At 34.1% G+C, this 26,867-nt stretch overlaps 1 protein-coding gene and 1 non-coding gene across 6 annotated transcripts in view; both read right to left on the bottom strand.

Annotated features, from left to right (window-relative positions):
• ICE2 (interactor of little elongation complex ELL subunit 2) overlaps nt 1-25,016 on the bottom strand; it is a 48,967-nt gene extending 23,951 nt beyond the window's left edge. For 4 of the 5 annotated variants that reach the window (XM_063089632.1, XM_063089633.1, XM_063089634.1 and 1 more), the window contains exons 1-9: nt 24,929-25,016; nt 23,798-23,932; nt 21,907-22,011; nt 15,283-15,544; nt 14,079-14,198; nt 5,940-6,077; nt 4,917-5,033; nt 4,584-4,743; nt 3,453-3,634 (exon numbers count right to left, since the gene is read on the bottom strand). In XM_063089632.1, the coding sequence (XP_062945702.1) occupies nt 3,453-3,634; nt 4,584-4,743; nt 4,917-5,033; nt 5,940-6,077; nt 14,079-14,198; nt 15,283-15,544; nt 21,907-22,011; nt 23,798-23,838 (1,125 nt within the window). In that variant the 5' untranslated portion in view covers nt 23,839-23,932; nt 24,929-25,016. Of the gene's footprint in view, nt 1-3,452; nt 3,635-4,583; nt 4,744-4,916; nt 5,034-5,939; nt 6,078-14,078; nt 14,199-15,282; nt 15,545-21,906; nt 22,012-23,797; nt 23,933-24,928 lie in introns of those variants that run through there. The other variant, XM_063089635.1, reaches the window with a different exon arrangement.
• Nucleotides 16,380-16,521, bottom strand: LOC134374396 (small nucleolar RNA SNORA57). Its single transcript, XR_010023245.1, has one exon. It is a non-coding gene; the product is annotated as a small nucleolar RNA SNORA57 (small nucleolar RNA).
• Nucleotides 25,017-26,867: the final 1,851 nt, after the last annotated feature.

The following is a 26,867-nucleotide window of genomic DNA, read 5'->3' as shown; positions in this document are numbered from 1 at the left end:
TTAAGATGACAACAAACTACGAGCAACTATTTAACCTTACCTTCCCATTGAAATGTTCATGAAAACAGACAAATTTGCTAAGTTGTAATAGCATAGGAAACAGGGAATACTTGAGAACTACCACAGCTCAAGAGGAATTTACACTAACCAAAAAATAGACAGGACCACAAAAAGGAAACATAGGGCCAAACAGGAAGGCAGCAGATTTTCATTTATGCCCATTCTGGACACTCTGCAGAGATATTTGGACTTAGCTGACCAGGAGGAAAACCTCTGTGCCTCTGTGAGGAAGCTGCTTTCTAATGCAGCCAGAGAAGTGTCACCAGCCTCAGGTGTACCCCTACCATCAGTAAAAGTGACTTACTTTCCACATCTACTCAGGGAAAACAACTCTTAGTCATATAAGATGCGGCAGAAATGAATAGAAAGTGGTTTATTGTATCTGAGACATAAAGTCATTAAGGTTACAGTTTTTCATGTACTGTTTTGGTAAGGAAAGAACTACACACAGTTTTAATTTACTCAGGAATAAATTGTCTCCTCCCCAAGTAGACAAATAAGCACCAGAAGATCTCTCCTCAAGTTGGCACAGCACTTTAGATAAATACCACTGAAATTTGGTTATGGGCTACGTATACCCACTAGACTTACGGTTTAGGATTTGAAAGAAAGATTCTAAAAGCAGTCAGGTAGTGAATAAGAAAGATCAACCTCTGTAAGTTAGTCTCTGTGAAGCTCAATTTCCTCATCTCTAAAATAGGGATATTAGGGCCATCTTCTTGGGTTTGTTCTAAAGATTAAATGAGAAATTTTATATAGAAAGTATACTGGCATAGTGCCTGGCACATAGTAAGTAGCCTCCCAATAAATGGTGGCTCTTACTAAAATGAAAAGACTACCAAATTTAGTAAAAAAGTAAAATTAAACTACATGCTACTTACATAAAGCATTCCTACATAAAAAGGTTAAGAACTAAACAACTGGACATGACAACAAGAAATAAAAAGAGGAAGAATAGCAATATTAGTGTCAGACAAAGCAGAGTTCAACACAAAATGCATTAAATAGAAAAGGAGGAATGCTATGTTGAAAAAGGATGAAATCCATGATGAATAGATAATGGTCATAAATTGTGACATGCCAAATAACAGCATCAAAATATACAAAGTGAAAAATAAATGGAAAATTTGACAGAAACAGTTATACTTGGTCAATGATACACTGCCTGTAAGTAAAAATAAATAGTAATATAAAAAGTATGAATAATATTTATTAAATGATTAGACTATACATATGAATGATTGAAAACATATACAGTATATATACTGTATATGTATACAGTATACATATACAGACAGAGAGAGAGAGAGAGAAAGAGAGAGAGAACAAAGATATACCTTTTCCAACCCAAGAGTCCAAGGGGGCATTTCCAAAAATGGACTATAAATTAATATACAAAGAAAATCTCAATACAGCACAAAGCAGAATCTGCTAAGGTCTTACTCTCCATTCAGAAGGAAATAAAATTAGAAATCATTAGGAAAATTTTAAACAAACAACAATAAACCCGAGCACTTGGAAATTAAAACATTCCAAATTGTTGAATAAAAGAAGAAATCAAAATGAAAATTACAGAATACATAGAAAGCAACAAAAGTTGAAATACTAGACATTAAAAATCAGAAGTATCATAATTTGAGGCTCAAAATGACATCTTCCTCTAAGAATTATTTCCACTAACTTTTGCTAGGTATCTGGAGATATTAGCAATCCAAAACCATCTTACTCCAAGTTCATGGCTTAAAAACTCAGGCTACAATCTCTGAGAAAGCTGATTTACTTCTGGTTCACCCTTCCCCTGCGGGGTCCAAGCCCTTGGTGGAAAATTGAACTCTGACTTTGGTCCCCCTAGTCCTGTGATGCTGCCAAAAACACCATTCATTTCCTCAGTTGCCTCTTCAGAACTGGCAAACATCATGCAGAGCAAAAATGATCCTAAGTGACAGGCTTACCTCCTGGGTTCCTGTCTTCTCCAGTACCTCAGCCCTGCTATTCCTCACTAGCTTGTTAGCTCTTTGATGCTTCTAAAGAATTTTTGCATTTTGTCCAGCTTTTTCAGTTGTCATCAGTAATGGGAAGGTCCAAATTCCTTTGTCTACCATTACTGAAATAAGTCACTGTCACTTTTCATCCCTCTTTACCTATTTCATTTTTCTTTACAGCACTTGTTACTTCCTGACATTCACCTTACAACAATATAAGTTTTATGTAGATTAAAAAGAGTAAAATGTAAAAAGAAGAAAACATAAGAAAGGTTGGAAGTACTTTATGACATATACATTATGAAAATATTAAGAGACATGGCAAACAGAGAAAAGCATAAACAAACACAAAAGACAAAAGGACAATATCTTTAGAATTATGAGCTCTTAACTACAAGAAAAACATTTTTATATTTTATTTTTTAATTTTTTTTGCTTCCTCACTTTATTCAAGTCTCTGTTCCTATTTCCTGTCCTCAGAAATGCCTTCTTGATCACTAATATAAACATTGCCATCCCCACTCATCTCTCTACTTCCCTTTAATCTATTATTTGTCCATAGCATTTATCACTACCTGGTTTTTTGCTGCTTTTTTATTAAGTATCTGTGTCCTCTGCCAATAATGTAAACTCTGAGAGAAAAGGGACTTCGTTTTATTCATTATTGTAGCCTCAGTGCATAGAACAGTATCCACTCAATAAATATTTGTGTAATGAAATAAAATATTCTATAAACATAATATCTTACTTTAATAATCATGGAAAAGTAATTTAAAACACACAAAATAATAAAAGTTAATATTTATAGAGTGTGAAGTGTGCTTTATGTATATTAACTTGTTGAAACCCAAACAACCCTATGAATTAGGCAGTATCATATACTCATTTTACAGATGAACAAGCTAGACACAAAGAGATTATATAATTTTCCCAAGGTCACATAGCTAGTTAAGTATACTGAAAAGGATTAACAATCTGGCTAAATAGTTTCTGTACCAATCAAATTAAACTTATCTATTCCTTTTCTTACTTAAAAACTCTTGAATATGAATGAGATGAATTAAATAAAACTATACATTAGCTACCACCATGATAACCACCATCATTGACTGAGATTTTAGCACATACATACTAAAAACTGTGCTCAGCACTTTAGATGTAATGCAAAACTTAATCTTCGCAACAACCCCATGAAGTAGGTATTACCACCTTTCTTTGATGAAAAGAGGAAACTGAGGCTTAGGGAGATTAATTTGGTTGTCTAAAGACTAGCAAGACTTGGAATTCAATTTTAAGTTTGAATCTAAAGCCTGTACTTTTAACTACTAGGTTTAGAGACTTGCAATAAAATTTTATGTTTCAAAAGGATAAACAAGTACATTTCCTTAAGGAAAAAAAAGCATTACATACATCCATTTCAGGTATATACTCTTCAGGTTTATCCATAAATACTGCAGAGACTGGAACAGATGTGTTTTTGGACATCATAAATTTTAGTGGAACTTCATGGAAGATTTGATTTCTCTCTCTCATTGTCATTTTCTTTTGGGGAAGCGGTGAATTAATATAAATGACTTTAACTGGTTTTGAACCTTAAAACAGAAACGTAAAAAATGGGTGATTAGTACCTAGTAGCTATATTTTTTTTTTTAAAAAACACAGGCTATATGACAGAAGGATCACTAAATAAAGAGATATAGGATAGGAAAATGGGAGCATATGTACCATATATTTGCCACCCTTGGACTAGAAGATTTTAAAGTCCCATAGAGATCTGAGGGCAAAAGAATCCAAATGGTAAGAGAAATATATTCTCTTTCTAACAATGTTTAAAAAGGACTTCGTTTTTTATTGTTATTATCTTACTATCACTATTCCTCAGTTCTTATAGAAACTTGCAAAAAATGATGAAATTTTTGCCACAGAGAATATATTTCATTTAACTCTAATTTGTAGTCTTATTTCACTAGACACAGTCTCTCGTTTACTGTGTTTATGTTATTACATATAATAATTTTAATCCTAAAATATATGGAAAATCATTAAATATGAACCAAAACAGTAGAGGGAATAGTCTTTTACATAAAGGAATCAATGTGCAAATATTAATTTTATTGTCAAAGAGACTATCCCACTGCTTATACATATAGACCAACTTTAGTTCTGAGTTCCAATAACAGACAAGTAAATAAGTCCTGGAAACTCACCCATTTGAAGTTGTCTAATAAAGTACTGCATTCCTCTTATTTCAATGAAAGAAGAACCTCACCATTTCATGGATTTTTGGCAACCCTAAGTCATAATCACTTTTCTAACTATCTCTTACCCCCAACATGACTATAAGTACTATAGACTTAAGTGTTAATTCCACAATAGCTTTATATATGAAAAAGTCCTACTGTAAATGTCAAATTTACATCTTCTTTAAACCAAGACTTAGATTTCTGTGTTTGACAAATGGTCACCTATGTTTGTTTAGATAGCTGAAATGGAATAGTTCCAACCCCTCTTTTGAGAGCACTGACATGGCAAATCACAAACCTGCAACAGGTATTACTTGAATACACACTGGAATTTCCCACTGTTCCTTGTAGTTTGGTCCATGATTATTTAATAAGGTAAATAATGATTGACTAGTTAGAGCTATCTGAGGGTGATATCTTGAAACAAGCTTCTCTGCATTTGGATCTTTACTAATATCCTGAAAAACAACATATAACTTGTTACTTGGTTATACTTATTGAAAATTTCTTTGATAAAGCAACGAAAAGAAGGGAGAAATTCAGGAAGGGGACTTTAGAACAATCAGTTTATATGTATTTTGTGAGGTGCAGAAGATTATTTAAGAAGATCCAAAGCCAACTTGATACTTACGTAATGCATAGTTTCAGCTGTTTGTTCTGGTGTTTCAATGGTAGATATGTTATCTTTTGAGAGCTGCAATTTCGCAGGCATTGATGGAAATACTGTTTTCACATATTTTACATTGCCCTAAATAAGAAAAAATGTTTTATTGCAAAAATCCTGATGTATTTGTTTCCTAACAAAAATATCTTTCATCATATGAAACTCTTAACTTGAAATCCATCATTCTACCAAATGTCAAATTTAGAACCTCTTTTAAGCCCAGATGTTCATGTTTTTTTTCGTGACCGGCACTCAGCCAGTGAGTGCACTGGTCATTCCTATATAGGATCCGAACCCGCGGCAGGAGCGTCGCAGCGCTCCCAGTGCCGCACGCTACCGAGTGCGCCACGGGCTCGGCCCCAGATGTTCATGGTTTTTTTTTTGTTTGTTTGTTTGTTTTGTCTTTTTCGTGACCGGCACTCAGCCAGCGAGTGCGCCGGCCATTCCTATATAGGATCCGAACCCGCAGCAGGCAGGAGTGTCGCCGCGCTCCCAGCGCCGCACTCTCCCGAGTGCGCCACGGGCTCGGCCCTCATGTTTTTGCTTGACAATAATCAACAATATTTTTTTTTTAAAAGGTCCAAGAGAAGGGTTTCATGGAATGTTCCCTGCCACTTTAAATTCTATCCTTTCCTTTTATGAAGTACAAATCACAATAGGGTATAGTAGAAACTCTAAAATATCCTCTCCACACACTTATTTCCAATACATTTGTGAATAAAATCCTGTAAAAGAAAAAGGGCTATATTTAAGAGCATTAGGAAGATGGGAAGTAATAAAAGAAAATCAAGAAATAAAGTTAATAGTGGCATTTTTAAAAACATTGAGTATTTGTATCCATAAAATTTTAAAAAGGGACACAGATTTGTATTATATATTTAAAAAGTTATTTTCTCATTATCACTCAAAACTTAAACATAAAATGTCTACAAGAAATACAGATGATGTTTCAGAGTAACAAAGCTTATATGTTCATATGCTAAAGCTTACCAATGCAAGAAGAGTTTTTTCTAACTTTAATCCCATCTCTATTCTATACGGGAAGAATCCCATTAAGCTGGTGACTTCATGGAGAGTATAAAATTCTGGATACTTTTTTACTTGTTCAATGCAAACTCTTAAAATTTTCTAGGAAATAAAAATTAAAAAAAATTCATTTGTACTGTATTTCTCTAATAATCCAACAAAAATATCTTAGTTACATGTGACTACATTCTTATTCATTGCAAAAATTAGCCTCATTTCATTAATCAAGGTTTTAACAATCCACACATATTGTATATTCCTTCCAATATATGATTTCATGTCTGATTTTTCACAATTTCTTTTTAACCTAATTTCTTAAAATACTGATATTTAAAAATACTAAAATTAGCAATGTTATTAAAATTTAAAATTAAATAGAGAAGACACATAATACTTTCTATGCTATTTAAGAAGTTGTCAAAGAAATAAAGCCACATGAAAATTTTAACGCACTTTGTTGCAATAAAAGCAGTTACATGAATGATTAGAAATAAATAAGTTTACTATTCTAAAAAGATTTCTAAGCACAATGAATTAATGAAGTGGTTATCTCATAGGTCATTCTAATCTACACTCTAAAAAATAAATGAGGAATGATATAACTAATTCAAATGATGATGGAGTACTTAGTATTTTCTTCTCCCCAAATTATTCTCAAAACACTAATGTCTTATCAGGAAATGTAATCAGGAAGAAAATACAATTCACAGCTTTACCCAAGAATATATGCCACTTGTGATAATATATGTAAATAACTCAGAGAAGCATAGCTGTTTGGGAAGGGAGAGACTCTTAAAACACACATATACATTATCTTCTAAAATATGTATTTTTTCTTCTGTCAGTGAACTTTATCTGAACCTTTTAGAATATATTTCAGATCCCAAAAGCTTTTAGCAATAAGCATATCTTTATAATATATCCATATCCTCTCTCCCTTCAGACATTTGTAAAATGTGTCAAGTTACAAATCAATAACTTTATTCCAGTGTATCTTTACATCTACAGTTTCATATCCTCTTCTCTACTTTTCCAACCCCCATTCCCTACTCTTTCACATTTTCTCTGTCCATCCATGCTTTTCAATACTGAGCTTGATGGTTAATTCAGGAATCACTTGCAACTAAGGCAGATGTGAGCTAACACAGAAAAGTTGTTTTTGCAAACCCTAGTCAACTGCAAACTCATATCTGCATTACATCTTTGCTCCTTATCTGTAATACTAATTAATTTTCAAGTCTAACATTCCCCTCCTATAGTAATCATTACAAGAATTTGGACATGCAAAGGAAAGCAATATGTAAGGACTGTGTGATATGGAGACTATTATGGTTAGATATTTATTGGCACATCATTCTTAGAAAACTGTGCTGAATGTTACAGTGCTTTTATTTTTATTTATTTATTTTTTTGTCTTTTTCGTGACCGGTACTCAGCCAGTGAGTGCACGGGCCATTCCCATATAGGATCCGAACCCGCGGCAGGAGCTTTGCTGCGCTGCGCTCCCAGTGCCGTACTCTCCCGAGTGTGCCACGGGCTCGGCCCTGTTACAGTGCTTTTAACTGAATTTTACTTAACACAAATTATGACAAGAGAAACAGTCAAAAACATCTAAGACAGTATTGCATCTGTATTCTGATATATTATGAATTATCAAAAGTATTTTATAACTGGTAGGTATTCAAGCAACTAAAGGATCATTATTTGTTTACTTAATAAAAAGTTTTTAACTAATAATTTATTTTTTGAAAAACAGCTAACAGTAAACAAAGGAGGTTAAGAGATTCAGGCTGTTCCCCATCACTCACCCCCTGAATGATATTTAATATTCAAAATATCTTAAGAGTTAAATATGCTAAAAGCACATGCATGTACACAATACAGATCTGTCACCAAAAAGAAAGGTGAAAATGACTATCCTCCCTAATTTTATTTTGTGAGAGAAAGGAAAGATATGGTATCATACATGTTTTTAAACTTAAAAACTTCAACAGACACTACTTTTGGCAGCACGGTAGAACAGATACTTTGAAGGATCTTCCCATTCAAATAAAACTAGATCATAGATAAATAACATTGAACAGTTTTTATGCATTGCAGGGCTTGGTAAAAAAGCAAGACGTTATCTCCAAGGACCATAAATTAATAAATACATCTCAAACACACAGAGGAGAAACAGGAGCAGTGAACAGTGAGAAAACCCATGAAAGGTGACATGGCTTGAGAGCAAATGCCTCAAACAGTTCTAAGATCAGGTGGGCAGCTGAACATAAAATTTCTATATTTATGCCTTGAAAAACAGGAATTTGAATGGATATAGGTATAGTCATCTTCACAGCAGCATTATTTGCAACAGCCAAAAAGTGGAAGCAACCCAAATGTCCATCAATGGATGAATGAATAAACAAAATGTGATATGTATAAAAGAATATTATTCAGCCTTAAAAAAGGAAAGAAAATCTAACATATGCTGTAATGTGGATGAACCTTGAGGACATTATGATTAGTGAAATGAGCTTGTCACAAAAAGACAATTACTGTATGTTTCTACTATAAGTGGGATACCTAAAGCAGTCAAATTCATAGACAGAAAGTAATCATTGAAAATGACTGAGAATTTAGAACTGACAAAGAATTTGAATCCACAGATTCAAGAAATACAATGAACCAAGTAGTATTAAAAAAAAAAAGGCACATTGTAATATAACTTGTAGTAAAATTGTAAAGCACCATGAATAAAAATAAGTGCAGTCAGAGAGAAAAGACAGATTCCCTAAAAGAAATGGCAATTAGACAACATACTTTTCAATAACATGAGACAAAAAAAATGGAATTATGTCTTCAGATGTTAAGAACTTAGAATTGCATATGGAGTAAAACTATCTTACTAGAACGAGAACAAGATAAAAATGTTTCCAGATAAACAAAAAAGGAAATTGTTCATCACCAACAGACCTTTGTCAAAGGACCATCTAGAACATATACCATTTCAGAAAGAATGAAAGCATCTCAGAAGGTAGGTTTGAGAAGAAGAAATGTTGAGACAAAAACTTAGCAAACTTTAGGTTAATAAAAACAAACATTGTCCATATAAAATAATAATGTGTTTTAAAATAGGTTTTAAAAAGAGACAAAATTAAAACAATAGCACATAAATCAGGAGGGATGTTATAAGAGTCAAAATGCTCTATGGTTTCTGTATTGTTTGGGAGAAGAGTTAAGCTATTTGAATAAAGGAAGTATTTACTGTAAGGTCAAGAATAATCAATAAGAGAACAGAAAAAGAACATATAAATAGAGAGTGGAAAAGGAAGTGGGAAAATGTTAATCCTTTCAAAATAAGTTAAAAAAGGAGGGGGTCACAGAAAAAGTAAGACAAACAGAAAGCACAAACAATTCCATACATATCAATTATCATAATGAATGTAAATGACTAAACTTTTTAATTAAGACAAGAGATTATCAGATTTTATTTTAAAAGAAATGAAAGAAAAGCAATCTAGCTAAACACTGTTTCAAGAGATACTTGTTAAATACATCTATTGATTCAAAGCAATCCCAATTAAAATCCTACCTAGCTTTTTGTAGAAATTGTGACAAGTTGATTCCAAAATTTACATGAGAATGCAAAGGACTGATAAGAGCCAAAACAATCCTGCAAAAGAAGAAAGTTGCAGCACTTCCCCACATGATTTAGAGACTAAAACTACAGTAATCAAGACCATGCAGTATTGGCATAAAGACAGACATACAGATTAATGGAACAAAATAGAGAAATTGATCCACATGATGATGATGAGGTAACTGAATAAGGGAAAAAACAGTATTGTTTTCAATCAGTTGTGCTAAACAGAGTTTCTCAGTGTCAGCACTACTGACATCTTGGACCAGATAATTCTTCGTGGTGAGTGGATGTCTTGTACATTGTAGGATATTTAGCAAAATATCCGGCTCTACCCACTAGATGACAGAAGCACTCCCTCCCCAGTTGTGACAACCCAAATGTTTCCAGACTTTGCCAAAGTTCCCTGGGGGAGAAAGGTGAAGGAATAAAACTGACCCCAGTTAAGAACCACTTGGGCTAGGCAAGTATTTCTATGCTAGAACATAAAAACCCTAACCATAAAAATTTTTGAAAAATTAGGCTTCATTAAAATTAAAATTCTGTTCTTTGAGAGACACTAAAAAATTTAAGAAACATGTCACCCACTGGGAGAAAACCGTATATAATGAACTTGAATTCAGAATATATAAAGAACTTTTATGACTCATTAAAAGCCAATAAAAAATCAGCATAATATTTTAACAGATACTTCACAAAAGAACATATACAAAGTGAATAAGTGCATAAAAAGATGCTCAACATCACTAGTCATCAGATAATGCAAATTAAAACCATAATGAGAACACTATACATTCATTATGTTGGCTAACATTTAAAAGATTAACAAAAGGTGTGGAGCAACTGGAACTCTCATATATTGGTGGTGAGAGTATAAAATGGAACATCCACTATGAAAAACAGTTTGGCATTTTCTAATAAAATTAAACCCCTTGCCATATGATCTAGAAATTTACCCAAGAAAAATAAAAACATATGCTCCTAAAAAGTGTTGCACAAGAATGTTAATAGTAGCTTCATTCATAATAGCCCCAAATTGGAAATAACACAAATGCCCATCAACAGTTGAAGATATAAACCAATTTTGGTATAATCATACAATAAAACAAAAAAGAATAAAAAGGAACAAATTATAAATGCTTGCATCAACAAGGATGAATCTCAAAAAAATTCTGAGTGTAAGAAGCTAATACAATAAAGTGCATTGTATATGACTCAATTTTTATAAAATTCTAGAGAAGGCAAATCTAATCCACGGTGACAGAAAGCCTATCAGTGGTTTCCTGGGGCTGTGGGTGGGAAGAGGCCCAGGGATCTGTTTGGTGTGATGGAAACATTCCATATCACGATTGTGGTTGTGGTTACACAGGTATATAAATCTGTCAAAACTCACTGAAATGCACACTTAAAATGGGTACTTTTAATTACTTGTAAATTAATTCTCAATAAAATTGATTAAATAATTAAATGTGGATTAAAAAGGGAGAGTTTAACATGTGATGCTTATATGTTCTAATATCTAACAATATAGATATAGTAAAATCTTTTTTTAAAAAGTGGGAAAAAATGGGGAGAGCATATAAAAAATGTTTTTCAATTGTTTTCAGTAATCCTATTGATTAGTAGTATTAGTAGTGTTATTCTGAAGCTGTTAGTGTAATGTGGGATAAAGCAAATAAGACAAAAGAGGTTTCTTCCCTTTAAATATATATTTCCTAGCTCTATTCACTGAAATATTCTCAGAAACAATGACTAATGTAGGAGCAATAAGCATCCCTAGTGCCCAGATTGCAGTCTTGAAATACCTTTTTCACTAAGAGAAACAAAAAAAAGGGCCCTGGAAAATGGCTTATTCTAGGGCTGGGACAGGAAATGTACAAAATGAGACTCAAAAACTGTTTGAGTGATTCAAAAGGACTCAGAAGCCAAATATGAAGAGCCTCTCATTGACTAAAGTTGGTATTGTTTGAGGTTTACAAAGGATAATAATTATAGTGGACTGAAACCCATATATATTAACTCCATGATTTAATAATAATATTAAAAAAAACATGATCACCATTCGAGAATAAGATAGAACCAATTAATTTTTTCAAAATATAAAGAGAAAGATTCTGGTATTTATTATGCTACATGTTGAGCTACGCGAACTGGGAAATCATATAATAGATGAGGGAAAGCATATTTTTACAAAATTATTCCAACTAAAAATGAAGATAAATGATGCAATCAGAATATTACAGTTTTGTAAACCCCAGTGAAAAAATGCATCGAGGCATCAAACATCAAGAGCTAGTGTGGTTGGGAGATGCTGGTCAAAGGTTACAAAATTTCAGTTAGGAGGAAAAAGTACAAGAGACCTATTGTACAACATGGTGACTATAGTTAATAAGAATGTACTGTAGTCTTGAATATTGCTAAGAGAATAAATTTTAAGTGTTCTCACCACAAAAAAGTATGTGAGGTAATACATATGTTAATTAGCTCAATTTAGCCATTCATTCCACAATGTATGCATATTTCAAAACAACATGTTGTACATAAGTACATAAAATTGTTTGCCATTTAAAAATAATAAAACATTATAAAGAAAAAAATTTGCAACGTATATAACCCATAAAGTTTTTGTATTTAGCATATACAAAGAACTCCCACTATCAATAAGAAAAAGACAAATAATCCAGTAAAATAAAGGGCAACACTTGAACAGTCATTTCGCAAGAAAAAATGAGCAAAACGTATATGAAAACGTGCTCAATCTTTAATGTAAACTGGTATAACCACTTTGGTAAACAGTTTCAATTACCTATTAAAGTTGGAGATATGAATACTCTATGATCCTACAATTCCACTCCTAGGTACATATTCATCGGAAATGCACATGTGCACCAAGAAGCATGTATGAGAATTTTCATATGACAGTTACTTAGGATAGCTCCAAATGGGAAACAACTCAAATTCTGGTCAACAGAATAAATTGTAGTTTATTCGTATTCATATAATGGAAATAAAAATGAATGAACTACAACTACATACAACATGTGACTCTCACAAATACATAATACTGAATGAAAGAAGGAAGGCACAAAAGAATTCTGTTCACATAAAACTTCAAAACAGGCACAAGAGAAGAACTACCAAAAAAAAAAAAAAAAAAAAAGGCATGAAAATGATCACCACCACTCACTGATAGGTGATATTTGAACAGAGAGAGACCTAAAGGAAGCAAGGCACTAATCCATGCAGATATCTGGGGAACAGCTTGCCAGAAAAGACTGGAACAGCAAATGAAAAGGCCTTAAGGCAGGACCATACTCGGAGTATTCAAGAAACACAAAGAGGATAGCTAATAGGTGAGAGTGGAACAACTGAGAGAGGGAGATCTGTAGAAGACGCAGCTGAGGGATGGAGGGACGGCAAAGACCATGTAGGGCATTGTAGAACTTTGTAAAGACTATTCGTAAATGAGAAGTAAAGTGAAATGAGGGGATTTGATTTATGTTTAAAAAACATCATTCTGGTCCTTTCAAAGACACTACTAAAATAGGAAGAGCTACCAATTCCTTTCCCACATAGAAAAATATGACATTCCATTTCAGTAAATTATATTTAGGTTCAGAGAAAATAAAAACAAATTCTTCCTTTTATTAAGAAGAATAATTCTTCTGGTTCATCTTAATAACAAAACTCCACCTTAAAAAGTGTTGTTTTTTTTTTAAAACTAATAACCCTACTGCTCCCCAATTTATAGACCAGTTTTGTTTTTTTAAACTGTGGTAAAATACACATAAAACCTATCATCTTAGCCCTGTAGAATTCGGTAGTGCTAAATATATCTACATTGTTGTTTACAGGGACTAGTTTTAAAAGCTTTAAAAAAACTCAGACTAGTATTTGTAGATGAACTCTACTATCAAAATACATATTAATAGTTATTATTTAAGTAGTGTATTCTAAATTTCTCCTTGGCCCATTGAATAATGGTGGAGTAGAAGGTAGGATGATTTACAGGTTTTGCTAACAAATTTGCATGAATGATTAAGTATCAAAGAATGAACTCACAGTTGAAATTTATCATTTGGTGGCTAATTACCAAGAAGATAATGTATACAAGTTTATGTGACTGAGTTCTGAAGGACCATTAAGATTTTTATGGACCAAGATAACTCACAAGAGAAATCAGGCATCAGGATCACACCATCCATGGGAATAAAATGTAACTCTCAAATACAGTAGCTGATCATTAAAAATATAAACACACATATGAATATACTATAGTACATGATTTTAAGATGTTAGTACTATATTTCTACTATTTCAATACAAGCTGAACAAAAAGCCTACATTTAACTCGGTCTCTAAACTGATAATATTGACAGTCCCCTATTTTTTTGGCAGGATTATCACACATTTTAGAATGTTGTTATGGCCTATCACTGACAATTTATGTAAATATGACTTTTTTTTTTTTTTTTTTTTACCTCTGTGAAGAGACGGGCATCATCAGAAAGCATATTGTAATCCTGTGCACATTTCTTTGCAGAATTCTGCAAAAACTTTAGGAATTCAGTAACTTCTTCATTCACATGGTTTTTCATATCCTGATTTTTAAAAATGTAGACACGTCTTAGAATAAAAAGTTTCATTAAAAGACAATCACTTCTCAATCATTACTCTAATAATTTGAACTTAAAGAATAAAGTATCAAATCCAAAGCAGAAACCACGAAAATAGTTCATAAAAATTATTATACAATAATGATAAACTTATTATTAAAAACACCACAAAATACTGGAATACATGCTTATGAATTAATAAGCTTATTTAATTAATTTTTTTATTTTGCATCTGGCCAGTACGTGCATCTGAACCCTTGAGCTTGGTGTTATAACACTGAGCTCTAACCAACTGAGCTAACCAGCCAACCAAATAAGCTTATTTTACAAAATGCTGTTAACATTACACACACACACACACAAAAAGGCAAATGCCCCAATGGAAAAATAAGCAAACCATATAAATAGGCAAATTACAAAAGAAGAAATAAAAATGGCTTATAAACACATGGAAATTGCTTATTTTCACTAGTAATCAATGTAAATTAAATTAATGTAAAATAAGAGATCACCATTTTCCCTACATGAAATTCCAGCCAAAAAAGGTGATGTCCAGTACTAGTGAAGATAGTTTTATAAAAAACTTTCATACAACGGTGGTCCAAATAAACTGATTTGAACTTTCTGTGGAACAATTTACCCTTGTGTAACTGTAGATCAAAGCTTTAAATAGTCTTTGATCTGTCAATTTTATTTTTAAGAATTTATCTTAAGGAAACTATCATAGATATGAAAAAAGATTTTGTTATAAAGATGTTCAGCACAGCATCATTAACTGAGAATTTAGAAACTACTTAAAGTAATAATTTAAAATTGGTATAATATGGTATGTAAAGTTCTATTGCTAGTACTTAGGATGAACTGGAGTGAGACCTGCTCAGAATTAGAGCAAAATATCTGAACTAGAACCCCAAAAAGAAGTAAAGCACTAATGCTCTGTCAAGTAAACCCCTGAAATTTTCCACTTTTGTTAATATTACTGTACCTAAAAACATAAAAGCAAATTTAAAATAAAAATATTTCCTAATTTTTAATATTTTTTACTGAAGTTGAAGAACAGAATACATACCAAGTACTGCAAGTAGTCATTTTTATTTATTCCAACAGCTTTGGAATTTGCAGGAATCTTTGCATATTTAACCAACAAGTCCACATAACTCCTCTGCTCTCTCTGTGAGAAACGAGAGAAACGAGGATAAGGAACTCTTGGTTTTGGAAGAAGAACCATTCCAACTGTGGTTTTAACTTTTTCCTTTGCTTGAGTTGCTGAACTAACTGCCGGCTCATTTTCTACAGAACTTGCTGAGGCATTCAAATTTTCTCCTATACGTCTGGAAAAAAAAATATAATTTACAAATATGTGCTTTTCACATGAAGATTACTATCATGGAACTTCATGATTCTCAATCACCAGGGAGAATATAGTGTGATTAACAGAGTAAATTCTGGATTATTATGTAATTCTGCCACCTGCATTTTGATGTTTGACCATTTAGTGTAGATTAAATATTCTGTAGGACAGGATCACATAGCAAACTTACCTTCAACTAGTTGATGGAGAGGAAGAGTCATACTTATTAGACTAGTTATTCAATTTAGAAGATTTTCCCCTTTATTGAAAAGGGGAGAATCATTCTTGCCTATTACATATGCAGGTACTTCATGTTTACATTTTATTACAAGGCTAATTGTTTTTTAATGCTTAAATTCTTTAGTAAGATATATCAGTTAATGTGGTGAACAAAAGCCACTAAAACAGAATATAATGGGGTCACAAACCTGAAGTCAACAAATTCACTGAAATTCTAAATTTTCTAGTTTCCTTTGCTTATCTCAAGAACTAAAAAGAAAATCCCAACCATGTATGCCATAGTGTACGGAAGCAGTCGTGGTTTTAGAAAAGCCTTACAATCTTCTATCACTCTGTACATGGCTAAGTCCATGGAAATGTCTTTATATTCTCTACAGATGCAAAAGAAAAATTCTGGTGTATATATATATATATATATATATATATATATAATGAAATGTACTAGAAGAGAAAGTATGAATAGCTTGTAACTGTGTGTGTGTGTGTGTGTGTGTGTGTGTGTGTGTGTGTGTGTGTGTGTGTGTGTGTGTGTGTGTGTGTGTGTGTGTGTGTGTGTGTGTGTGTGTGTGTGTTTCCCATGTCCCAGAGCTTGAGGATACCAGTGGACAAGAAGCCACTGGCACCAAGGACATAACACCAAAGGGGCCAGAGCCCTTTCCCTCTACCTTTGTACATAATAGGGAGCAGGTCCAGATGCCCAGTTCCCGCCAAGAAATGTTTCCATTTGTTTATGAAACGCTACTCCTGGTTTTAAAAGAAGTTACCTTATTACCCCAATTAAGGTATATAAATTCAAATTTCTATTTTTTTCATAAACTGTCTTTATTCTTGCTATTCAGTTATTGTAATCCACACTTTTAACAAGAGAATTCAGAAGTCCACCAAAAAACTATTATTTCCATGGCCTCTACAACTCTAATTTCCATCACAGTAACTGTTCTTATGACTTGGTTCCAAATTAAACAATAATCCACACAGGAAGGAAAACTAATGAGAAAGATGGATGTCTATTGATTCATTCTTTACTCCTCCATTCATTAATATTTATTGGGTAATTACCATGTGTCAGCCTATGCTATGTACTAGAGATACAACCAACATTAAGTACAAGCCCTGCTCTCCAGAACCTAATAATCAAGTGGACTAGTCAAGTGAGTAGAGAAAAAAATTCAATATGTACATGAATGCAATGTGACTATGGAGGTCTCAGGTTTCCAAAATAAACATACCAAATAGATGACTGAGAAGAACCATAAGGACATCATGATCAGGGATTAAGAGGGAGAAAGAGAAGGGGGGAGAAATATCTGGAACAGTGGTTCTCAATCATGACAGTGTTAATTTCCTCAGGGTACTCTGGAAGTCTGTAGGTGCATCTGGGTTGTCACAAAAGAGAAGGGCAAATAAAGGCATTTAGAGGTGAGGAACACTAGATGCCTACAATGTGTGGCACTATCCTACACTACTTTTTTTTAGAGGTCTCTTCAAGCTCTCTGTTATCATATACAAATAAGTCTGATCTGTTATTACTTATCTTAACAGTACATTTTATTCTCTTTTATTTTTCCTATGATCATTTTAGGATATAGTTTATCTCACTTCTCTTAAATACAACCTTATTCATTTTAACTGGTACTTCTTACTACTTCCTTGTATTTTATAGTAGCGTAGTGTCTATGCATTTATATATTAAAATACATATAATATAACTTATTTTCCTTTTATGTCACATTTGTATATTTAGGATATATTATTTTTAAAAATTATGTCTGAGGTAATTATTATCTATTAATTTCACTTTAGCCTAGTAGAGGAAGTGTCTCATTTCTTATAAATATTTGTTATAAAAAATAGGAGGTTTTTGTCTTGATAAGGTTGAGAGTTACTAATTTAGATCTGTCTAGATAAAGGATTCGTTCAGCTCCATTCAAAACTACCATTGATTTGTTTTAAATCAACTTTATAATATTAGAATAAATACGAGGAAAATTCTAAAAGATGAGAACAGTATTTTAGAAAAAGATTTCGACCACTTTCTTAGAGCTAAACTGTGGATGATAAACTAATCAAGAAAGCTGATTAGTGAATGGGAAAACAATTATGGAAATTAAAACGAGGATGCTTAGGCTAGCTCTGAAAATAATACAGGTAAAAGAAGACATACTTAGCTACTAAAGTTTCTCCAACAATTGCATAAAAATAAGCATATTTTAGGTTAACAAAATGAATATTAACTGCTGATCTTGGGAGAAATGTATTACAGCAAATTGATTTCTCACCAGAAAATGTCTTGAGAGCTATTCAAACCTAACAGTACCGTGTCCACAACTCTTAACAATACTGCTTCACAGCTGTCTCTCTGAATATAAGAACATGTCTATCCTTGTGGCACAAACTGGCAAATTTAATTAAGCTGCTGCAGCAACAAGATGCTGACTCAGATATGCCAGAGTAGGAATGTCAAGAAATTCTAGCAGTTTAAATTGGCTACATTCAGCAAAGAATGAAATGGCAGCACATCAAGATTATTTCCGTGTGCAGTGCTGTCAAAATCTTCATCAAGGTGCAAACCAAAAGCATCTGACAGGGTTTCTCTATCCACATTTACAGCATTATATTTTATTTTAGTTGATGGTTTGAAGTTTTCCCCCTTCATTTTGTCAACTACCCATTCTCCTTTTTTACTCAAAGTTTCTATGAAAAAAAGGCAGAATCCAAACTTTTAGTTTCCTATACTTTAAGTCTACTGGTTTGGTAGCTTCTTTAAAAGTAGCATTTGGAAATGGTGCTTCTAGACTCCATCTCAAGTCTACCTGTATCTTCTGAGTTTGACTTACTTTACTCTACATTACTTTGACTCTACATTAAATGTGTTAAAACTTCATAATTTTTTTTTTCTATTTGAATATATTTTCCCCCTTGTTGGCTAAAAGCTCAGTTATAAATATCTGCAATGAGAGGCTAATTTTTAAAAAACATAATTGTTTACAGTGGCTAATTCTACATGAATGGCTCACTCACAGTACATTTTAATTCTCTCCTTTATTCTTAGGTGGACTTTCCAAATATTATCTAATGAACATAATTTTTTTGGTACGTCACAGAAAAGTAACATCATATTAACTTTTTACAGTATTCATATGTAAAAACACTATACAAATTGTCCTTTCAATTTACAAACATTTATGGAATACAGAGTAAAAGGAAAGTTTTTTTAAATCTTGAAATTAACAGAGTAAAAAGCCTTATTGTAGAGGGAAAAGAGTTGAATAAAAATCTCATATTGTTGAAAGCAGCATAATTAAAGATATCACTATTTTCCCAACATATTAGAGAACATAAAAAGTATAAAGTTAGAGATAATAAAAATTTTACATTATTCCTGGTTTTTCCATCAAGAAAACAGTTATAAATTAATAGTAGACCCTGAAAATCTATTCCTCACTGTATCAATACTCAAAAAAACTTAAGCTTAGGAAAAAAGACAAAAAAACACATCATATCAATGCCTGGTGTCTTTATTTTTTCTTTACTAAAAAGTAAATTATACTTATAAATCATTTTGTGCTATAAAGAATGTAAAGAAAAAAAAGCATATTCTAAGAAAAAAACAATTTCAGGAGTTAGGTTTACCCAACTGCCAGCAAAATGTCCTCTCCATTATAAAAAGCCTGGCTATAACCCACACCAGGGATATGTTGAACAGAACTGGACTTGAAAAATAAAACATTAAAATAATTAAGAAGCAGTGGCAGGATAAAGAAGATTAATATTAGAAATTTTCAGTATTAAAAGGTGAAGGGTCAGATAAAGTTTAAAAGTGGTAAGATAAGTTTTTAAAAAATGTAAAGATATATGTATATTCTCTGAATCCTAGGACACTTGAATTGGAAAGCGTTCTTGATTCAAACAAAGTCAATTCTTTATTTAATTGATAATAAGTTTTAAGAAATTAGTTATCCCTAAGAAATGGTACGAGCTGAATAACAGAAACAGGTTTTAAAAAATATCCATAGATGCACATACATAAGGGGGTCTACTGTCTTAACCTTCTATAACTGATACAAGCAGAGATATTATTATTATGCATTTTGGTGAGAAAGTTGCTTCTGAAATTGCACCTTTAAAATATTCATTTTTGAAACTGTGTCTTTAATACAACTTCTGCTTGTTTTTATGTGAACTTATCTACTCATTTGATGGAATAAAAAAACCACTTCTTTCTTTAATGCTTTTAATGGTAATCTGGCAATATCTACCAAAATAAACATACACATACCCTCCACTTATAGGAATTTATCCTGCTTACACAAACACATGTATAAAAAGGATGCTCACTGTTTGTAATAGTAAAGGAGTGGAAACAAACTTAATGGATATCAACAGAGGTCAATTAAAAAATTACATACACCCAACAATAGAATATAACACAGCTACGGAAAAGAATGAGGTCAATCTCTATGTGCTAGTATGGAAAGATCACCAAGATATGTTGGGAGGGAGAAAGGCATAATGCAGACTATCGTATACAGTATGATTCCATTGTGTAAAAAAAGGAGGGGTATATTAATGTGTGTGTGTGTGTACTATAATGCACATACACCTATTATAGGTTGAGTCGATTCTACAGACGCATCCTCGATCCTCAGAGGTTCAGATTCAAAAGGCTGGGTTGAGGGTGCAAAATCAGTATTTTTTAAAAGCTCCGGAGTCTGATGATCAGCCAGTGAGGGAAGCCTGAAGATGAAGATGGCAAAAGAGTCTGAGAATAACCACAGTAAACAGAAAACTTGGAGAGTGAAATATCTCCATAGTCAAGAGCTCATTGATGACCGTGAGCAAGCAGTTTTAGTACAGTAGTGAGGGTGGAGGAAGCCAGATTAGAGCGGGATGTTCAGTGAAAGGCAAGTACAGGGGAATGTGCAGTGAATGGAAAGTTTTTTATCCTGTTTTTTAAATCCATCCTTCCAATCTGTGCTTTGACTAGGGAGTTTAATCCATTTACATTTAAAATAATTATTGATAGGGAAGGACTTACTATTGCTATTTTGTTAATAATTGTTTTCTGTATGTCTGACAGCTTTTTTGTTCCTCATTTCCTCCCAGCAAACATTTTTAGTCTTTAAAGAAGTCTAAATTCAAATGAAAGAAGAGGTTAAGAAAATAACTAGGAGGGAATGTGGAGTGCAGGGATTATTTAAAACAGGAAAAACCTGAGCATATTTAAATATTGATCAAGATGACTGAAAATGGGAGAGAACAAAGACATAGGAATAAGAGGGGATAACTGACAGAAAGGATAAAGAAGGCAGGAAAGATGGGGAGACGTGCTTCTTCCATTGTAAAAGGAGAAACGATGAAAGTAAATGTTGAGCTCCCCTCAGGCAGCTTCCTAATTCCTTACTTAGTGTATTTACACACCTTTCCAGTAAACTCAATTATTTGGTTTCCAGATTCACTCACAACTGAGTAGAAACAGTCAATAAAAAAGGAAGGAAGAGTTGCTACAGGCAGGTGAGCAGTAAAGAAGTGAATATTATCACTTAATAGTTATTTTCATACCAGAGAGGAAAAAAACCTTTGGAAATTTGACAGCATCTATTAAAATACTGAATACTGTCTGACCAAACATTTCACTTTCTATGAATTTATCTTAGAAATAATTACAAAAAATTCACCAATATTTTTTACAATTACAAAAAGAGGAACACAAATATTTTGCAACACAGGACTAGCTAAATGAATTAAAAGTACATCTACATAATGAAGTAATATGTAACCATTAAGAAGAGAGGCAAGAAAAGACATATAAAATGTTGTTTTAAATGAATAAAGCAAACTACAAAACAATTTTATAGTATTTATAGTATGATCCCATTTTGTGTGTGCATATATATATATATATATATATATATATATGTTCATGTGTGGATAAAGGTCTGAAAAGATAAATACCAAAGTGATTAAGAGTGGTTTCTTCTAGTTTCTATTTTTTTACATTTCTATAATTTGAATATTTAATAGTGTAGATAAAAAGCTCCAATTACCAGAAAGACAACAATTAAATATGAAAATAAGTAATCAAATAAACAAACGTATTACCTGTTAGATAAAACACATAGTTCTTTTAAACTTGGAGCCATGGAATGATCTTTATAATTTTCCCGAGAGAAAAATGTCTTAAGGCCGTTTTTGGGGGAAATATCCCTGTGAAACAAAGTAATTTAATTGCATTTGACAATTCAAAATCTCCTGATAGAAAAAGAAGCATAATGGTACAACTGTAATTTATAACTACATGCCCTCTAAACCCCCATCCCAACCACCTCTTAATATGTTTAGTTTCATGTACCAGATCTGTGAGCTTACATGTTTTACTTCTTGGCTAGCATTAAGCCCAGGCCCATTATGAAGTTCTCCAGCTCCAACAATCAACCTTGCATTTCCTTTAATAACTGATTAAATAAATATCAGAGAGACTCCACAGTTAAAAATGGAATGGACTGAAGTACAATCAGGGGTGTGTCAGGAGTGGGGCTCACCTCTTGCTCTGAGGCATAACATTAAGATGTTTGGTTGCTGAAAAGAAAACGCTTCTCAATTTACTTTTGCTTCATGCACTATTGTGCAGAGCCAAAAGACACTACAAAGACATGATATCCTACCTATCTGTTAACTTGGCAAATGGAATAAATGGTGTGCCTTTGCTAAAACCACCTCTAAGGTGATAGATGATTTTTCATAACATCATAGTTTATAGACTAACATATTATATAGTCAATGCTTTCCATGTAGTAAAATGCTGGTTGAATGAGGAAATCAAAAAAATTAAAAACACCGAGAACCATTAATCTAGAAAGGACAAAAATTAGTAGAATTCTGTGGAAAAGGATAGTTCCAAGGGCTACAATATTGTACAAAGGTTTTAAACCGCATTTGGTTTCACAACGCCAATGGTATGTAAGAGTATCTGCACTGCATCTGAACACACACTTTTATAGCACTGGCAAGGGACACAAATGTGAATACCTCTTAAAATCCAGAGTAGAACACTTTAATCAAATGGCAACTTCTGGCTGGCCCATTCCCCAAAAGGGAAATTCTAGCATACTTGCTCATACTCATGTCTTACTGTTTTTAAAGGTGTTCATCCAAAAAGATATGAGTAAGGTATAAATGGTAAAATTAGAATTTATTTACTATGCACCAGTGTAGAATTTCTTATTACCTTGTCATGGTACAGCATCTGTGACAGCTCATTAAATTCTAAGGTTTCTGCACATTGTACAAAAATAAAATCAATGGCCTCGGGGATTGTGAGCTCCTTAGGGATGGGAGTGTTGTTTGCAATAAACAAATACTTATCGAACATACTGATATTATATTCTTTGAGTCACATACTATTTTAATAATCTTTGTAGCCTCTTGTGACTTTTGTATCCTCCTTGGCTGGTTCAGTAAATGTGTTAAAATGATCTAAAGCAGCACATGTACTAATCAGATGTCTACAAACTCACCATATTACTTAACTGAGTTCTCTATTTGTGAAGTTCTCTTATACTTCTATATCTTATCACTTGATATAAATTCCAATATAACAAAAAAAAGTGTGTCTACTCTTTAAAAAGGGTCATTTTATTACTTATATGGAAATGAGCAAGGTTCTTGGACACAAGAAAATTCTAGCATCTCTTCACAAGAGACCAACAATAAACACATGACAGAATATACCTGTGATAATCGGATAATGATAATCGGAGTGCTGAATTACTGTCACTTTAAAAGTGGAAGAGCAGTCTGCTATAACTCAGAAGTAGTCAGCTAAAGCTCAAGTGTTCAGTAAGTAAAGATGCGAATAGGGTAAATTCTGAAACCATGAACTTGTATCTTCTATTTCCTCCAAATCTCTCCATGCCAGAAACCCTCCTTTCCTATGACAACCACCAGCTCCGCTTCACCTCTCTTCAGTGGATTTCAAAGAAATACAACTCACCAATCCAGTCTTGGTTCACTCACGGCCATCTTAGAGCTCATCTTCCTAGATTTTTGCTTCACTCTAGCTCACAATTCTGTTGAATTCAGCAGAAGCTCCAATAGAGGCAGGACCTCTTCCGGAATCTACACTCAACTGAGGAAAAATAAAAGGACAAAAAAAAAAAAAAAAAAAAAAAAAAAAAAGGACAAGATCAAAAGTTAGTGACCGGCTAGGCCAGATGCTATTAACTCAGGTGGGGAAGATTCTTTTCCTAACATCTACACTCAGGTTGATTGTGGCACCTAAAACAGAACACAGCAAACAGATGAATGTACCCAAGGTTCTTTGTAGGAGAGCAGCAATGATGATAGAGGTTGAGTCCTCCATTTAACCTACTCCAGGGGTCCCGCTCTTAGGACACTCACCGAGGAAATAAGAGCCGAAACAGAACGGATTTCTCATTGCTTACATAACTAGATCACTTTATGGCTCGGTGCTCTATATCTTAGCTCTTTCCCCGCTGCCTTACTGCCAAAATAAATCTTGCTTTTGTTCCCAATCCTATACTGTCATGGGGCAGGTTCTGGCAGGCAATGCATGACAAAAGCTCCCTGGATATCAACAATCTTAGACCTTTCAAAAGAGAACATCAAGTTTGAGGAGACTGAGGTCCAGGCAACTTAAGTGACGTTTTACAGGATCACTTAAAGGCATCATCAGGACTAAAAATCTGCCTTGACCTCTCCATTTTCAGCACTCCTCCTGTTACCCCGGGCGGACTGATGAAGTGGCACGTAAGAAACTAAGTCAAATTGAGGAGTCAGCCTCTCGGCACTGATGGGCCTGACGGCTCACACTTAATCCAACCTCTCACACTTCGACCCACTGTGGGCCTGGGGAGGGGGATACGATGAAGGCAAAACGAACGCCTGAGGGGAAAGGGGGAGGAAAGCAGAAGAGAAGCAAGGTTCCAGCAAGGCAGGAAAAGGGGCGAGCAAAGCTGGGGGGAGGAGCCGCGCCAGAACCGGGAGCGGAGGGTCCCGGCCGGCCGAGGGGGCCGCCATGTTCCTTCCTCCCGCCCCCCTCGAGCGCGCCCGCCGGCAGGGCAGCGCCCTCCGTCCGCGTCTCAGCTGCAGCCTTTCCGCCCACCTCATAATCCGCGGCGGCTCTTGCCCCAGCCACGGTCCCACTCCACACACGCTCCACCCTACTCCTCACACGCACACGCGCCCGCGGCAGGCCTTATTTAAAGGACGTGACCGCGCCGCCTCGGCCTTGCGTGACGACATCACCAGAGACGCAGCGGGCGGGGCCTGTGCGTCCCGAAAGTCGTCCTCCTAACCGAGCGCCCTCGGTGTGGTTCTGACAGTAAAGGGCGAGAGGGGGCTCCTCTGGCTGAAGGGGCTTGGGCTGTGATATTCTAGAAAGACCTCGACCTAGTGGGGCGGGAGGATGATAAATTGCAAGGAGGACCGGTAGGTAACAAGTACATTACTGAAAGGACCCAAACAGACTTGGTTGTGACCTTTGGCAAATTTTCTAAATTTCCCTAATCCTGACTTCCTCATCTGTAAGATGGAGATGATGATATTAGTACGTACTTCATAGGGTAACTTCACAGGTTTTGGAAAGGATTCAATGAATCAAAGATGAATAAAACACAGTGGAGGTGGCATTGTAAACCAAGAATTATAGTACAGAGAAGCATTTCTATACACCCACTATGTTATAGAAGACTATGTGAACACGAATGAGGAAAGAACCCATTCTGACAGAGACAATTTAGAGACTGCTCCAGAGAAGTTTAATTTTTGTTGGGTTTTGAAGGCTGAGTAGGAGTTCACTGGGCAGAGAAGGGGGTGTGGGTTTTCAGGTGTGAAAAAAACGCAGAAATGTGAAACAGCTCTGCGTGGGTTCTGGGGAAGAGGAAAAGCTGTTGCATTGTTTGTGGGAGAAATGAAGGCCATTGGACTGGAAAGGGGGTGGGGGGCTAGAAATGGTCTTCATGCTGTGCTAGAAATTTGGGACTTTATTCTCTGGGTTATAGGGAACTACTGTGCGTGTGCATGCGTGTGTGTTTTAAACAGCTTTATTGAGTTGTAATCTACATACCATAAAATTTACACATTTTAATTGTACCAATAAGTGATTTTTAGTAAATGTGTGGAGTTTTGCAACCATGAATACTACCAAATTTTGGAACATTTCCATTACCTGAAAAATTCTTTGTGTCCATTCGCAGTTAATCCTTCTTTCCACCCCCAGCCCCAGGCAATCACTAACCTACTTCTGTCTCCATAGATTTGCGTTTTCTGGATGTTTCATAAAATGAAATCAAACAATATGTAGTCTTTTGCATCTGAATTCTTAGCATAATGTTTTTAGGATCATCTGTGTTGTAGCATGTATCATTAGCTCACTCCTTTTAACTGCTCAATAGTAGCTTATTATGGATATACCCCATTTTGTTTATCCATTCAACATTTGATGAATATTTAGATGGCTTCCACTTTTTAGCTATTTCTATGAATGTTTCTGTGAACATTTGTGTACAAATCTTTGTGTGAACTTTGTGTTTTCATTTCACTTGAGTAGATATCTAGGAGTGAAATTGCTGAGTTAAGTGGTAAATTTATGTTAAACTTTTTAAGAAAGTATTAAATTGTTTTCCAAAGTGATTGCACCATTTAATTCTTTTGATTTTTAAGCAGAAGAATGATTTGATTCTCCATTTCTGCTAAAGTGAGGAACAGACAAACCCAAAAGTTGAATGAGAAGCCAATTTAATAAGAATTTATAAAAAAGTAGTGGAAGTCTACTTTTGAAGGGCGAGTCTGCTTGATCTTGCCTGATGAAAAAATCTAGAATGGTAGTAACTAAGATATTCTTGCGGTCAGGTCTTACTGATTAGTCTACGGTTATTACTTTTGCCTTCTTTCCTAGAGCTTGTTAATAACTGACATTTGTTCTCCTTTCTGATTTTCCTGTGAGATCATTCACAGAATTCTAAGAAGTCCCCCTTATACTCCCATTTAAGTATCCATCTTGAAACAGAGCAAACTAATTCAAGATGGAGAGGTGAGTGTAA

Source organism: Cynocephalus volans, chromosome 3, assembly GCF_027409185.1.
Source record: "Cynocephalus volans isolate mCynVol1 chromosome 3, mCynVol1.pri, whole genome shotgun sequence".
Classification (NCBI taxonomy): Eukaryota; Metazoa; Chordata; class Mammalia; order Dermoptera; family Cynocephalidae; genus Cynocephalus; species Cynocephalus volans.
Note: the sequence above shows the minus strand (reverse complement) of the source record. Positions and strands in the feature narration are given on the sequence as shown.